Source organism: Pelodiscus sinensis, chromosome 3, assembly GCF_049634645.1.
Source record: "Pelodiscus sinensis isolate JC-2024 chromosome 3, ASM4963464v1, whole genome shotgun sequence".
NCBI lineage: Eukaryota > Metazoa > Chordata > Testudines > Trionychidae > Pelodiscus > Pelodiscus sinensis.
This window is the reverse complement of record NC_134713.1, coordinates 77053664-77070158: the sequence shown is the minus strand read 5'-3', so window position 1 is coordinate 77070158 and position 16495 is coordinate 77053664. Positions and strand designations below refer to the sequence as shown.

Genomic DNA, 16495 nt, shown 5'->3' with positions numbered 1-16495 from the left:
GTGGCTATGAAGCCATGGTTCTGCTGACAACAGGGAGCTTTTTTGACAGATCCTATACTCAAAAAATGAGTACAGGAAATGACGTGTGATTGGCAGTGTGCTGGAACATGAGTAGGCAAATGAAGCCCGGGATATTTAAATCCTGGGGTCATTTGCACTTTCGAAGTGCTTTATTTGCATCCCTCTGCTGACAAAGGGATGTGGTCTAGAGGTAGCCACAGGGAGCACAGGGCCAGCAGGGGACTGCTTGAGTCCCCTGCTGGCCCTGTGCAGCTTCTGCTTTTGAAATGTAGTAAGAGCAATGCTCTTGCTACATTTCAAAGGCAGATGCGCTGCCAGTTCTCTGCTGCGCCCCTGCCCCTTTGCCTCCCCTCCACAGACAGTGCTGGGGGGAGCTGGCTTTCAAGCTCCTGCTCCCTGATCCCCTGCTGCGCCTCTGATAAAGGCAGCAAGGAAGGGGGCAGGGAAGTTACTGGTTGAGTAACCAATCACCATATGCTTATCAGTCGACTAGTTGCTTACATCCCTAATTCTGCTTCCTTCCCAAGGAATGTTAAATGAAAAAGCTCTTTAATATATAGTTGCTTTTTTATATAGCTTCTCAAGTTATGGCTTGAAGTATAGGAGGCCCCCAACTTGTGACATGATTGGTTCTGGGGGAAGCATCGCAAGTTGGGAGTGTCATAACTCGAACCCTCATTTACAATAGGTGCTGTGCGCCATCGTAAATGCGGGCTGAGGATGTAAGTTGGGATTTCAGCCCCTTCTGCACTTACAACCATTTTTGTAAGTGCATGGGGTCAGAACTTGGGCAGTCCCAAGACTGGCTTTCTGTATAGTAAAAAGTTCACCTATTCAGTAGTACATTTTCCAGTCCACTTGATTTGTCCTCCTCAATAGCTTTGGGTTATTAAATGCTTTCTGGATGTCTAAGCCATTATATTTATCATGGCTTTGTGGTAGATTCTACCAGTACCGGTAGATATGCTTTCACAAACTCTGAAACTACATCAGTCACACTTCAAAACTGGAGAAGTTGATGGAAATTGTGAAGCACAGGAAACACCATTCTGAAATAGTTAAACTGAGTCCTATTTAATCACAGTTGTGTCAAAAGTTCAAAAGGGAAAATGTGGAAGGTAAAATGAGCTGAATTGGCACTTTTACCTCAACATTGTACTTGTAAGCCTGATGTGGTGTTTAGAGATTAACTTTATAGACTTCCGTACCCAGAAGTATGAAAAATCTTAGGGAACTCTTTTCACAGGCTTGATCTTAGCATTGAATAAAAGAGCAGCTAATCCCTTTTCTTCAGTAACTTGAGAGGAGGAAATCTCAAATGTGAAATCTCACCTGCAGAAAACACTCAATATTGTAAAAGCCTTTCTCTCTTTAGACACTTACAAAGACTTAATATTTTAATGCGGAAGGTTGAACTCCGTTAAAAAGCCAATAGGTGAAATCAGAGAAAAATAATCCAATGCTTCATTTCTGGGAATCCTCATCCTGCACTCTAGGGGACCTAATGTGTTCCCTGCTGAGGATAAGAAAACTGTTCTATACAGAAAGCCAGCATCCTTAAATATAAGCCTGACTTTGAGTATAATAAGAGTCTTGTTAGCTGCAATTTTGCTTGTAGTCATTAGTACAATAAACAATGTTGTTACCTGAGAATTCAAATGCTTTCAAACTCTCAGTGAGCTCAGATTTCATGTATGAGACAGTGTTATGCACAAGCACCTGTACAAGGCTGTAAGTAGTGCTGTGGAAGTGTGCACTTCAGAAAAGCTGCTTAAACAGAATTGCTTTACTACATTAGGCATAATATAAACTGTTACTGACTAGCAGTTATGCTTAGGTGTGCAGTTACCACTAAACAGGCCTGTTTCTCTTCTCAGGAAACATCTTCTATATAGAGGTGGTGCAACTAAACTTTCCCCAATGGCTGAACTTTCATCCTCCAATCACTTGGGTAGTTTGGCTTGATGACTATCCACTTCCTTTCCTAAATGGAAGTTGTCTGAGTTGGACCCAAATTTGACCACAACATATTGGTTTGTATAGTTGGTAAATGTCACAACACATGAAGTTTCAAAACCAAGATCTCTTCAGCCCAGCACTTATATTGTCCTGGGCAAAAATAAAATACAGATAAAACAGGTTAAGGAGTTTCAACTCTTCCTGTATAGTACACCTGAGAAGCATACTTGAGGGTCATATAGTTAGTTGCTTGTGTAGGGTGACAGTTCTCTCTACTTGGAGCAAGTTAAGGTGCTGGCTGCATAGGCAGCAGCAGGAATTGCTCAAGTCTTCTATCTGCAGCACTGAATAGGCACTGTAAGCTGGATCTCTTCAAAATTCTCCTTCCTACCATTTTCCCCACCCCAGGAATAGAAATCAGGCTTTTTCTGATGGTGGCGGAGGGGAGGGAACCTGATTCTGGAAAATATTGTGGTATTGACCATATGTGCTGCATCACAAGTCTTCAGGACAAAGTTCATGTGCTTGCAAAGGAGTCAGACTAGATCAAAGGTCATTAACGAACTGTTAATGTGTGTTAGCAGGGTGCATGTGTACAGTTTAACAAGCTAATGCAGCAAAGATTTACATCTCAACTTGCCATGAACTAAATGTTTGGGTTGGACTGCCCTGCCCTTCCCTAGAGCACTATCCACCTGGGGATATTAAAGCCTGAGAATTCACCATTTCACTCCCCTGGTCCAATAAGATTCAGGGTGGGAGAGATTGATTAGTCAGTTCCTGCTGTCTTGATCCTCTCCTGTTTCTGTTCCTGAGCCCTCTATTACCCAAGCTTGCAACTTCCATGTTGCCTCTTATTTTCCTACCTTCAGACTGCTATTGAATCTGTCTTCCAACAGCACTAAACCCTGGTCCCATGCCGTGCCTTGGTCCTATCTCCCTGTGATTCCTATAAATGTTGCCTCTCTGGCCTTGCTCCCTCTCCCCTTGCTAAAGTTGTCTTCCCTCACTCACTAAATTAGATCCCCTACACAGCTCTTCCCTGGCTTTCTGCATCTAGGGCAGACTTCTCACCTACAAGGTCCTACCCCGCAGCTCCTGCACTCCTACCCCACTTTGTTCAGCCCAAGCTTCCCTCCTAACCATGTCTTCATATCCTTTCAACAACATCTTCTATGCTGCCTTCCATGCCCCTGTTTTCTATGTAAAACAGTGTCTCCCTCTTTCCATATATCACATCACATTCTCCCTACAGCAACTTCTGAGATTCCTGAAAACATCACATGGTGTGCTCTGGAGGTCTGACCTGCTGACTGAGTCTATGCTGGATGATAAAGCCAGGGACTTGTGTGCTACCAGCAACTTCCCCAGTGCAGTTCTGCACTCTTGGCACAAACATTTGCCATTTTGAAATAGAAAATACTTTATTGCTTTATGTAGGTTCATCTGCATATCCAATGAGAATAGCATATTAAGCTAGGTGTAGGTAGGAGCAGGGGGTGCAGTATCAAATAGATGCCATTGGTTGGGTCCAGAATAATCAAGTTATTCCAATTTGCTAACTTCTCACCAAAATCAATAGGGTTCTGCCCACAGATGCCTAGAACATTGTCTGAAATTCTGGAGTTGAACATCATACTACAGTCATCTTTGGCAAAGACTGCCATCAGATTGAGTATAAGGGGAAGATTTTTGGTTGGCTAAACCCATTCATCTGAGTGATTTAACCTGGATGGTGGATGTATGTGATATAACAAAAGGGAGACCAAAATATGAGGTATCTGTCCAGTATCTATTAATGTGTATGTGACCTTAATGTTTAGGCATTATTATTCTCAGCAATGGGATGAGCCCAGATTAGTGTTGACTGAATCATACTAGTTTTTTGTTGTTCAAGTGGAAAGAGGGTGGGGGTGTGTTATTTAAATGTTGGCTGTGATTTTGTTATGCTGAGGTTACTCTCAGAATCTAACTATAAAAGTAGGTCTCTAAATTTACTCTAGGTAGGCTTCAAGCATTGATGGGTAAAATTTCCCTTTGCCAGTTATGAGCAAATTGCTTGGTGCAAGTTTGTATGATTAGTGTAGTACATAAGGTGACTGTCTCAAAGCAATTAAGTAAGAGCAAGGATTAGACCTCAGGAAGAAAATTCTTGATTCCTGCCACCATACTAAGGCCACTAGACATAGAGGAAAACTTTGACAATGTCAGACCTGGCTTTTTTTGTCCCTCATCTGTAAAACATACCAGCCTCTGAGGGAATGTTGAGGATTAACATTTTTACAATGTTCCAAATATGGAAAGTTGTAAGAAGAATATAATCAGGGTGAAGACCGAAGGTGGGCAGCAGAGGAAAAGGTATACAGTTGCCAACTTTAGGATCAAGTATTTCAAAAATGACACCGGAAAACTTCTTTATCCATTATCATAGAGTACTAGGACTAGAAGGGACCTTGAGAGGTCGAGTCCAGTCCCCTGCCCCCCATGGCAGGCACAAATACTGTCTAGAGTCTCTAGACCATCCCTGATAGACATTTATCTAACCTACTCAAATATCTCCAGAGATGAGGATTCCACAACCTCCCTGGGCAACTTATTCCAGTGTTTGACCACCCTGACAGTTAGGAACTTTTTCCTAGTGTCCAACCTAAACCTCCCTTATTGCCATTTAAGCCCATTGCTGCTTGTTCATCTTGGCCTCTGAGGATAGAACAAGTTTTCTCCCTCCTCCTTATGACACCCTTTTAGATACCTGAAAATGGCTATCATGTCTTCTCCCCCACCCTCCCAGTCTTCTCTTTTCTAAACTAAACAAACGCAGTTCTTTGAGCCTTCCTTCATAGGTCATGTTCTCTAGACCTTTAATCATTCTCGTTGCTCTTCTCTGGACCCTCTCCAACTTCTCCATCTTTCTTGAAATGCGGTGCCCAGAACTGGACACAATACTCCAACTGAGGCCTAACCAGTGCAGAGTAGAGTGGAAGAATGACTTCTTGTGTCTTGCTCACAACACACCTGTTAATGCGTCCCAGAATCCTGTTTGCTTTTTTTGCAACAGCATTACACTTCTGACTCATATTCAGCTTGTGGTCCACTATAACCCCTAGATCCAGCTTGTGGTCCACTATAACCCCTAGTAGTGCCGTACTCCTTCCTAGACAGTCACTTCCCATTCTGTATATGTGAAACTGATTGTTCCTTCCTAAGTGGAGCACTTTGCATTTGTCTTTAGTAAACTTCATCCTGTTTACCTCAGACCACTTCTTTAATTTGTCTAGATCACTTTGAATTATGACCCTATCCTGCAGAGCAGTCACAACCCCTCCCAGCTTGGTATCCTCTGCAAACTTAAGCGTACTTTCTATGCCATATATAAATCATTGATGAAGATATTGAACAGAGCCGATCCCAAAACAGACCCCTGCAGAACCCCACTTGTTATACCATTCCAGCAGGATTGTGAACCATTAATAACTACTCTGAGTTCAGTTATCCAGCCAGTTATGCACCCATCTTATAGTAAACCCATCTAAGTTGTATTTGCCTACTTTATTGATAAGAATATCATGCAAGACCATATCAAATGCCTTACTAAAGTCTAGGTTTACCACATCCACCACTTCTCCCTTATCCACAAGACTCAGCTTTCTTTAATAGGATATCAGATTGGTTTGACAGGATTTATTTTTTACAAATCCATGCTGACGGTTTCTGATCACCTTGCCACCTTCCAAGTGTTTACAGATGATTTCCTTAATTACTTGCTCCATTATCTTCCCTGGCACAGAAGTTAAACTAACTGGTCTGTAGTTTCCTGGGTGGTTCTTATTTCCCTTTTTATAAATGGGCACTATATTTGCCCTTTTGCAGTCTTCTGGAATCTCTCATGTCTCCCATGGTTTTCCAAAGATGATAGCTAGAGGCTCAGATACCTCCTCTATCAGCTCCTTTAGTATTCTAGGATGCATTATCTTCAAGAGCTGTTGTGGGAATCCTGATGAACAAATGCATTGTATATTTGATCTGAGTTTTGAAAGATTTGTGTGGATTCTAGTACTTCATGAAAGTTAGATCCTTAGCTGTGACATGCTCCTGAGAAGGTGTGATCTGAGAATCTGTCCTTGGGGCTCCCTTCTCTCTGTCCCTAAGCCGTTTGTTACCTGCACATTTGCAGCCAAAAAAAGTCTTCAATACTGATTAGTAAAGTGTTGCCTGTAGCCTAACAAGTTGCATCGCTAGACATTATAAGCGATGATAGGCTGAATAATGCAGGCTGAGTCTCTGCTTGTCTACCTTAGGCTGTATCTTTTTTTTTGAGGGGGAGCACTTTTCAGTCAAAGCAGTCTATCCCTGTCAGATGACTAGCTTGGAGAAGACAGGTGGAAATGCCCATATCACTATCTCAGCTTCATTGGGAAGCTATAGTGCCTCCATAATCTAGTGGAAGGATTTCAAATTTGGCAGGGGTATCCTGCCTCTTCACATCCCTGTAAAGTCTCTAATTTAGACAAAAGTACTAACTTCTGAAAAAATTGGTCAAGTGCTTGCAGACTTGTTAAAATTTGTCAGCTAAAATCTCTGAAGATTCAGTCTTAGCTGAGCATGCTACTTACTGCCTCTCACTGGGGTCTGCAAAAGCTTTATCCCTACAGAACAGCTGTGCAGGACTTTCCCTGTAACTGCTGCATGAGGATGTTTGGCAGCACAATGTCTGGACACCAGAACAGAGCAAGGAAGACTTCTGTGATTTCAAAGGAATGTTACTGATACTACAAGCAGTCCCCAGGTTACGTACAAGATAGGGACTGTAGGTTTGTTCTTAAGTTGAATCTGTATGTAAGTCGGAACTGGCGTCCAGATTCAGCCGCTGCTGAAACTGACTGCCAGTTCCGACTTACGTACAGAATCAACTTAAGAACCCCAGGCGTCCCCAAGTCAGCTGCTGCTGAAACTGATCAGCAGCTGATTCCAGAAAGCCCTGGGCAGAGCAACTCTGCCTCGGGCTTCCTGTAGTCAGCACTGGTCAGTTTCAGCAGCAGCTGACTTGGGGACGCCTGGGGCAGAGCAGCTGGGGTGCTGCTGGGTTGCTCCAGTAGCGCCGATCTGGCACTACTGGACCAACCCAGCATCACCCCAGCTGCTCTGCCCCAGGGGTCCTGATTCAGCCGCTGCTGAAACTGACCAGCAGTGGCTGAATCAGGACGCCTGGGGCAGAGCAGCTGGGATGCTGCCCGGTTGGTCCAGTAGTGCCCAGAGCGGCGCTGCAGGACCAACCGGCAGCGCCCCAGCTGCTCTGCCACAGGCGATGGAGAAAAGCCTAGTCTGCTGGGGGGGGGGGCGTACTAGCTGTGCCCCCCCCCAGCAGACCAGGAAGACGCGGGCGGGGGACCGAGACGCACTGCGGTCCCACTGCCCAGGTCCTCCGGCTTTGCTCCCAGTCTCCCTAGTCTGCTGGAGACCAGCAGACCAGGGAGACAGGGAGCAAAGCCTCTGAGGACCCCAGCAGCGGGACAGCCGCAGCACGTCTGGGCTGCTCTCCTGCCGGCTTCCCCCGTGGCTTCCCCGCTGCGCAAGCCCCCCCAGCTTTACAAAGCCGCGGGGGAAGCCAGCAGGGGGGCAGCCCAGGCGCACCTGGGCTGCTCCACTGCCAGAGCCCCTCCGCAGATTTGCTCCGCGTCTTCCTGGTCTGCAGAGCAGCTTTTCTTGCCCAGGAGTACATGGGCGGTGGGACCGCGCGGTCCCACAGTCCATGTTCGTAACTGCGGATCCGACGTAAGTCGGGGACTGCCTGTACCAAGTTTAAACACAGGTTTCAGGATGTGCTACATATAAGGTTCCCTCTGTAATCCTAATTTGTATGCATTATGATGATCTCTAACTAGTCACATTTTCCTCACAGGACCATTGCCTGAAGTGCATAGGATTGACTGTGCCCATTGAATGGGTAGCAATTGTATATTTTAATCATTGTCACTTAGAATGTGGCCCCAGTCTTAACACACATGGTTTAATATAAGGCCCAAGTTATCAGTATGGGCACTCAAAAAATGAGGGGGAGGGTTTTGTTTAAGTGACTTGCATAGTATTGCATTGGGCCCATGTAGACTACTGTTTACCTTAATGGCATTTGACTACCTACCTACTTTCTGTGCCTGCAATCTGCTCTCTCATTCACTACATGTCTTTCAACTTCTTCAATAAGTAGAGGGAATGATTCAAACACTACCCTGATTCTTTTCTTTCCTGAGCATGGCTTATCCTTATCCTATGCACAGAATGAGACGTGTCTTGAGGGCAAGTATGTGATGTGATTTAAAGACTGGTTCTGTGCATCCAAATTCACAACCTTAATTTGGGCACTTTTTGACTAGAATGTTTGTCACATGTCAGTGTCCTTTTATCATTGCTCTAAGTTAGACAGAGAAGCAGAACATTAACTCCTTTGCTCCTTCTTAAGGAAAGAGTATTGGATGTCATGACTCAGAACTTAACAAGACATTTTTACCTATTCAGTTTTTTCACTAATTACATCAGTTATTAATCACTTCTCTTGTATTTTAGACAAACCTTCCTATTTTCAAATTGAAAGAGTCTACAGTCAGAAGAAGATACAGTGACTTTGAATGGCTGAGAAGTGAACTTGAAAGAGAAAGCAAGGTGAGTTGAATGCTAAAGTAAAATGTACAAATCCACTTGGGAAAGCTTAATGATCACAAATGAATCTGTTAAATTCTCTCCTTTTGTTTTCACTACAATACTTGGAACTAATGATATAATTTGAAATTTCCCCAAGCCTACACTTGATGTAAAGAGTGTGCTTTCATTGTAATGAAGTACTGAAGACCCTGTAAAAGCTGTCAAGATGGCTCCAAGTTTTTACATTTAGTTAGTAATCTTACTATGTGACACTCAGGCCATACAGAAAAAGCAATTCTACGCTTAACTTTTTTGCATTGCTTCAATGTAGGCAAATTCCTTTTTCACATCCTAAATGTAGTGTTGCTTAACCGCCAACACCCCCCCCCCCAAAACAAATGGGTGAGTGTTAATTTATGTATAGGCCATGGTTATAGGTAGTAATTTTAAAAAATGTTTCAGGTTGTGGTACCATCCTTACCTGGGAAAGCTCTCCTCCGTCAGCTTCCTTTTAGAGGAGATGATGGAATATTTGACGATTCATTTATAGAAGAAAGGAAGCAAGCTCTTGAGCAGTTTATAAACAAGTAAGTGTGAGGTTTATTTCTTGGAATTTTATTAGCACCAATCCATCTTCTACTGTTAAGTGGTTGCACTGTTTTAGAACAAACTTGTGATTAGACCTTGTTTAAAAACCTACAATGTTAAAGTATCAAACACGGAATATCATGTCTGATATTCCGTGCTTATCCATTCAGGTGTGTTGACCAAAATTCTGTGTGTTTGGCTTAATTTATGCAAATTACTACAGAAATTACAGCATTCAAAGAAGTTCTACTTGTGAGTCTTTTTTGGTGGGGAAAAGGGTGCTTTCCATTGGACAAAACAAAGCTTACAATGGATTTCAGACACTTGACAGATGTGGGAACTACAAATGTTAGATATTCAACTACACAACTATTGTGTAATTGAATATCTGCATGAAATCTTGGTGGTTACATGACTATTTGATGGGTCCCAGGGGCAGGGCCAGCAACCCATGTACTCCTGGCCCCACTCCTAGGGAGCCCCCTGCCACCTCACACTACTGCCTTGGTATCAGATGCAGTAGTGGTGGGTGGCAGCAGCTCCTGTATGCAGAGGGACTGAGCTCCCACTGGACAGTGGCTGCTTTGTGGCAGCATCCCCTTCCCCCTTTACATAGCGGAGAGCGTAGGTGGCACTGCGGAGCTGGTGCTCGGAACTGGCTTCTGTCTGCCCCCCTTCACTGCCTCCGTAGGAAGCAGCAAGGGGGGGCAGGTGGGTCCACAGGGACAGCACATGCAGGGAGCTTACTCAAAAGCTGGCTTTTCACAACTATCCTCTCTAGCCTGACCACCTCACCCTCTGCACTGCTGCCTCTGTCAGAGGCAGAAGTGCACAGCTGAAGAGGGCAGGTGGATCTGGTGCTTGTGGGGAGCCTGCTTAAAGCCAATTCCTCAGACACTGCTCTTGCTCTTCCCCTTCACCCACTGCCTCTGATACAGAGGCAGCAAGGGGAAAGTGCATGTAGTCGTCAAGATAACAAATAAGCCTGGGTTTATAGGTTAAACACCTAATTAACTACACACTGACATCCCTAGTAACAGCTTGGTAAATTTTTTATTTTTTCAGATTTTGAAGCTGTAAAAACACTACTTAATTGTCCCAATTGGGTATAGTTATTAGACTAAATATCCATTTCAAACTACCAATGTAGGACTTGAGCCAACTCTGCTTCCTAGTACAACTTTTTTTCCTCTACATGTAGTGATCCAAGCCCATCTAAGCTTTCTAATACTATTTGCTGTAGAGCAAAGTTTTTCAAAGGAACAGAGTACTAATTTTACAGGTGGGAGTGCTGTGGGGCTTTTATAAAGTATACGTCATAGGTTTTCAGAATCAGTGATGACTAAAATAAAAAGGGTAATTCTAGATAAGCACTTATAAAGGACAACAAACAGTAATTACATTGGCATTTAGTGTCACTGAGACCTAAACTGCTGTGTACTTTTCTCAGATTCTACTTGGGCATGAAACATTCAATACTTGGGATTAGCACAAATGTCTAATACTTATCTGCCATGAAGTAAATGGCGTAGCTTGCTCAGAGGCAAAATGTGGTGGTTTTTTTCTGCCCCTCTCCCATATGTACAGATTAAATTCTGAAGTGGTATTTTAAACTACTGGCTAGGGACTTTGAAATGTAGGTTTTTCAGTGACGATAAGTTGTAGCAAAATGCAGGACAATGTAGCACTTTAAAGACTAACAAGATGGTTTATTAGATATGAGCTTTCGTGGGCCAGACCCACTTCCTCAGATCAAATAGTGGAAGAAAATAGTCACAACCATATATACCAAAGGATACAATTTAAAAAAAAAATGAACGCATATGCAAAGGACAAATCACATGTGATTTGTCCTTTGCATATGCATTCATTTTTTTATTGTATCCTTTGGTATATATGGTTGTGACTATTTTCTTCCACTATTTGATCTGAGGAAGTGGGTCTGGCCCACGAAAGCTCATATCTAATAAACCATCTTGTTAGTCTTTAAAGTGCTACATTGTCCTGCATTTTGCTTCAGCTACCCCAGACTAACACGGCTACATTTCTATCACGATAAAAGTTGTGGTATTGCTTTTGTTAAAGGTATCAAGTCAGATTTATCTGCAAAATTCAGGTGTTCATTCTTTTTTCCTTTTTAAAGTAGAGAGATTTTGATAGTTTTTAATCAGACAGGCTCAATTTTATAAATTAGGTTTCAGCAGATCAAATATGCTCAAGGTGCTTCAGTTTTCTCTTGTTTGCTGATAAGGAAACATCTTAAACATTTTGGGAATGGATACAAAAGCAAAATATTTGCCTGTTGCATAGGATAAACATGCTTGCCATACTAGATCTGGACAGTGAAAAGGGTATTTTGTATGGTTCAGAAATCTGAACTTCATGGACATAACCCTCAAGCTATTGCTACTGGGTTAGGATTACTTAACCTGTGACAGCTAGGTTCTTGGTGTTGGCACCCCTATAAAACCTGTTCTAAGGATAGTATTAAATAACACATGCTACTTCCCTACCCATATATCTTACTACTGAAATGGCTTGTGTCATGTCTTGAAGCTCATTTAAGAGCTCAAGGAAACAGATTTGAGAAGGAGGTGGCTTATCTGCAGCTTAATGGTTTTTAGCCTTACTAGGTATTCATGGGACAAAAGTACTCTCACGCTTTGTTTAACAAACAAGTTGAAGAAAGAAATACCATAGAATGCATTTCTTCCAGATAGGTGACATGTTCAGTTCATAAATGGGATGTTGAACATTGCACTGAATATTCTAACCTACACCAAATAACTACTCACTTTTGGACAAGGTGATAGTTTTATATTAATGTAACATTTCCAGATATAAAGACAGCTAATCCAACCCTAAGTGAAGTACACTATTGATACCCATAAACTTGCTGGAAAAAATAAATCCATCTTGAATTGTTAAGTGTGTATTGAAATTGGAGAGCAAATTATTAGTCAGCTTCCCTTTTTGAAAGATAAAAAGATTTTAAAATATTGATGCTTCTTGAGGGTAGTTAGAACAGCAGCCATTGCTGTTTAAAAGTAAGATTAATTTGACCACAAAAGGTATCAACACAGTCTTTGACAGGGGTAGGGGAACCCTTTTTATTAAATGTTTACCTCGCCCCTCTATTTAAAATATTCAAGGTAGCCTAGAAAATGTTTAAAACAGCATATACACATATATAAGTTAAAACTTTTGGGTTGGGGACACGGATCCACAGAGAAATCAGATGGGGGGCCACTGCAGTGAGGGTTGGGGTTTTTTGCTTCACTTGTGTGGTCCCCATCTGCGACACTTCACTCGCCTGGTGCTTCAGCTTCATGGTGGGTGAGTGGGGGGCACAGAGGACTGAAGTTCAGGACTTCCCATGGGACAGATTAACTCTTCTGGGGTTAGTGGATGTAGTGGAACCCCCTAGGATTGATAAGTCTTGTCATGTTGTGGATGTTGGTATTTTCTGTCCAAAGAAAAGTTAGATGGTCATTCCTTTCCTAGAGAGGAGAATCTGATCCCTGGGGACACATTCTGACATGAAGATACAAATTTCCAGCTTTAAATAGATCAGAAAAGCTAATCTTGGTCTCACATCAATGCTAAATAGTGATGGTGTAGATGCATAGGCTGGGAGTAAACACATTCCCTGACCTGAATGATTGATTCCTTCCACAGGAATGTCCTCTGTATCTCAGAATTGGCTTCTGGTGCCACTACAGAGGGCTGAAATCTTAGGGTGTGTCTACACTGCAATAAAACACCCATGGCTGCCCTGTCAGCAACTCGGGGCACATCTTCATTATATGCTGGATCAAAAGATAGGGATCAATCCAGTATGTTTTGCTTATCTCGTAGTTATAGATGCAATAAATCTACCACTGAGCACTCTCCCATCAACTCCAGTACTCCATCAAAATGAGAAGAGTAAGCAGAGTTAATAGAGCATTAGCTAATTTACAGCCATAAGCAAACTTAAATTGACTTCAGCTACATTATTCACATAGCTGAAGTTGACAGCCTGGGGTAGTATAGACAAGGCCTTAGGCTCAAAGAGGTTGAGTTCTGGGGCTATCGAATTGCAATACAATCATTCAGGTGTTGGCTAGAATCCAGGCCTACAACCCTCTTTCCATGGGCTCAGGTTTGCATCTGAGTCCAGATATCCACTCAGCAATCTTATAGTCCTTCAGCCCAAGCCTGAGTCAGCTGGCACAGGCTAGCTGCAAATGTTTAATTACCGTTTAGGCTTATCGTTGGTGTTTGCTGTACCAGCAATTCTGATCCCTGCCAGACTAGAAGAATACCCATGTGCTCTGCTAGAATTTACTCCAGATCAAAAAACTTTCCTACATCAGGGCTAAGGATGTTAAATTTCAATTAATCAGCTAATTGACTAGTTGATGGGGGGGGGGGGGCGGCGGCGGCGCTCTCTATCCCAGCTGCACCTCTGTCTTTGAAATGTAGTAAAAGCCACCTGTGACTCTTTACTACCTTTAAGAGGCAGAAGAGCAGCAGGCAGGAGTGGGGACTGCTGGGGAACTGGCTTTAAGCCAGCTCTCCCCAGCACTGGCTCCTGCTTTCCTCCCACCCCTACCTCTTTTGCTGCCGGTCTCTGATAGAGGAAGTGACTAGTTGAGTCACTAAGCTACCAATAAGCATATGCTTATCAGGTAGTCAGCTAGTCATGTACATCCCTAATCAGGGCAGAACTAGATAAGTCTGAGGACTTGCTAGAGCCAGTGAATGAGTGCTCATTAAAAAACTTTGGATTTTACCAGATTTGTCCATTTCTTTGGGGTATATTCATTTATTAGGGTTACTCTGGACAGGCAGGTGTTATGCTGCTTGAGTACCATGTTAGAACAGACTCCCTTTTGCCAGTTCCCTCCCAGTGGAGCTATTCTGCAGGACCTAGATTCCCCAGGGCTGAGTTCTCTTCCCTCCAACTCTGTGAAACAAATGAACATATACTAATGGTGTGACAGGACTGGCTGATCATCCCTTGTATGTCCCTATACTCAGTGGGCTGGGTTGGACCGCAATGCCAAGCTGTGACCCATGTGCCCTGGGACTCAGTGGGCTGGGTTTAACAGCACTTTCAGCTGCCACCCTCATGCTTCCACTTTCAGCACATTCCTATCCCCACTTTCATGCTATAACCATTCTGCTAGTAACCCCTTGATGAGCAAACCCCACAGGATTTTTGGGTGCTACAGGGATCTTTAGCTTGGGTACAAGCAGCATTTGTGGAGTGAATGGAAAACTAAAAGCAACACTTTGGTGGGAGAGCAACCATTTTAACCATTCATTTATTTTCAGGCAGTAACCCTACAAGGGGAGCCAAAACAGTTAAAATTAATTCTAATTTAACTCTTATCACAAGTTAGGGATAGCAAACTCTAACTTATCACAGAGGAGGATCAGGAGGCTATCCAAGAGATCTCACCATTCCATTAGCTCAATTAGATCAGAGTTCCCAGGTGGTGATGGTAGCTGGGGATCCAAAGTGTTGGAGATATGCAGAGCAGAGCCCCCCAGCATGACCAGTCAGAAGTCACAATGGAACTGATGCAGAATTCAGATCCAGTTTTCAGAACACTTTACTTGAGCATGGGTAGGGAGTTTTGTAGGGAAGAAACAATGGTGCAAGTGGGAATACTGGATTTACAGGGAAACTGATGATGAAGAGTGTTCTAAAGTTGTTTAGGCTAGACAATAGGCACTGATCATTCCTGGCTATAGCTGGCTCCTTTGAGGGAGCTCATATATAGTTGGGCAGCTTCAATATTGAATATCAGTAAAGGATTTATTATTAGAATTGATCTGATAATTTCTGATCTGGGTACAGGTAAGCATGGATTCATTAGCATCTGGGGTGGAGATTCCCCATCGAACAATACTTCCCTGCTTTGTGCCCCAGAGTTCAGTGCAGTTCTTGCCATAAATTGCTGTTCTCCATTCTATATGCTAAGAGGCTTCCCCATCCAATCTTTCTAAACCAGGCTAGGGGAGTTTCTGGAGAGGTTGAGATGTCTTTCCCCACCTTTTTTGGTGTCTTCTGATCAGCTTTGATTCAAGATGGGATTGGGGGAGAAGTCTTTCAGTATTATGGTATAATAAATCTCCAAGGGGTGAGGATGGGAAGTTGAGGAGACACTTGAAGTCTCACTCTTGAACAATGTGATGCCTTTTAGGTGTATGCATTTCTAATCTGCAGTTGAGGATTTAGGGGCCTTCAGATTAAGAACCTGAAACTCTTGCTTTTATTTTCTGAAACTAATTCTTTTTCTCTTTTTCCTAGAGTTGCTGGCCACCCTCTAGCGCAGAATGAACGCTGTCTTCACATGTTTTTACAAGATGAAGTAATAGACAAAAACTACACGCCGTCCAAAATAAGACATGCCTGAATGCTCTAAATATCCACTCAAAGTAAATGTTAGTGACTAATGCACTTGGTTTCAAAGGTTATAGTTAAGCATGCAGCAGATACAGGCACAATAAGCCTCCTCTATACTAACATGAGTACACAGCTCAGTTTTTGCATTTATTTTGTCAGTAAAGAACTAATTTGCTTTAGCTAAATCACTCCATGAATCTCTTATAATTATAATAGCATTGAAGCTATTTAGAGTCCATCTGCACTACTAGTGGAGTATTTTCAACTCTTAGCAATGACCCTAACACAGTTTACTGAGTTGGCCTTACTTGGACTAACACTGTTCCAGTGTCACACATTCACATGCATTTAATTAAATCACTTAACTGTATCTTGTTAAAATAACTACTATAATCGTCTAACTTGTGTAATGACCCAAGGCAGTCTGTTTCAGAGATCCCCATGTTCAAAATGCACTTCTGCAATCGTCTTCAAGCTTGTAAAACACTTTATATTGAAAAATGAGGGAATTATCTTTATATTCTGTAAAGAAATCAAATTTATATACTAAAATTTGTGAAGTTTTGAAATAAAAGTGAAAATGCACTTCCAGTGTGTCTTGCTCTGCCATGGATATTAAGGGAATAAAACATTTTTCTTCCTCCCTCATGTTCATTTAACTCCTATTACTATATAAATAGTCTTTCCACTTCTTATGGTATCACAGCTGCTACTAATAAACCTGTAAGAAGGTTATGGCTCAGTACTTCAGCTGTATGAAAATAAGTAAAAGATCACATTAAAAACAAGGGCTGAGGATTAGTGGCAGTCAATGTATGCAATTTTTGAGTAAAAATCATGAATAATGGCAGTTTTAATCACATTATTAAATAGACAATTAAAACTTAGTAT

At 42.5% G+C, this 16495-nt stretch overlaps 1 protein-coding gene across 1 annotated transcript in view; it reads left to right on the top strand.

Moving 5' to 3' along the window:
• SNX3 (sorting nexin 3) overlaps positions 1 to 16195 on the top strand; it is a 29125-nt gene extending 12930 nt beyond the window's left edge. Inside the window, exons 2-4 of the mRNA XM_006123176.3 lie at positions 8542 to 8637; positions 9079 to 9203; positions 15509 to 16195. Of these exons, the coding sequence (XP_006123238.2) occupies positions 8542 to 8637; positions 9079 to 9203; positions 15509 to 15614 (327 nt within the window). The 3' untranslated portion in view covers positions 15615 to 16195. The remainder of the gene's footprint in view (positions 1 to 8541; positions 8638 to 9078; positions 9204 to 15508) is intronic.
• Positions 16196 to 16495: the final 300 nt, after the last annotated feature.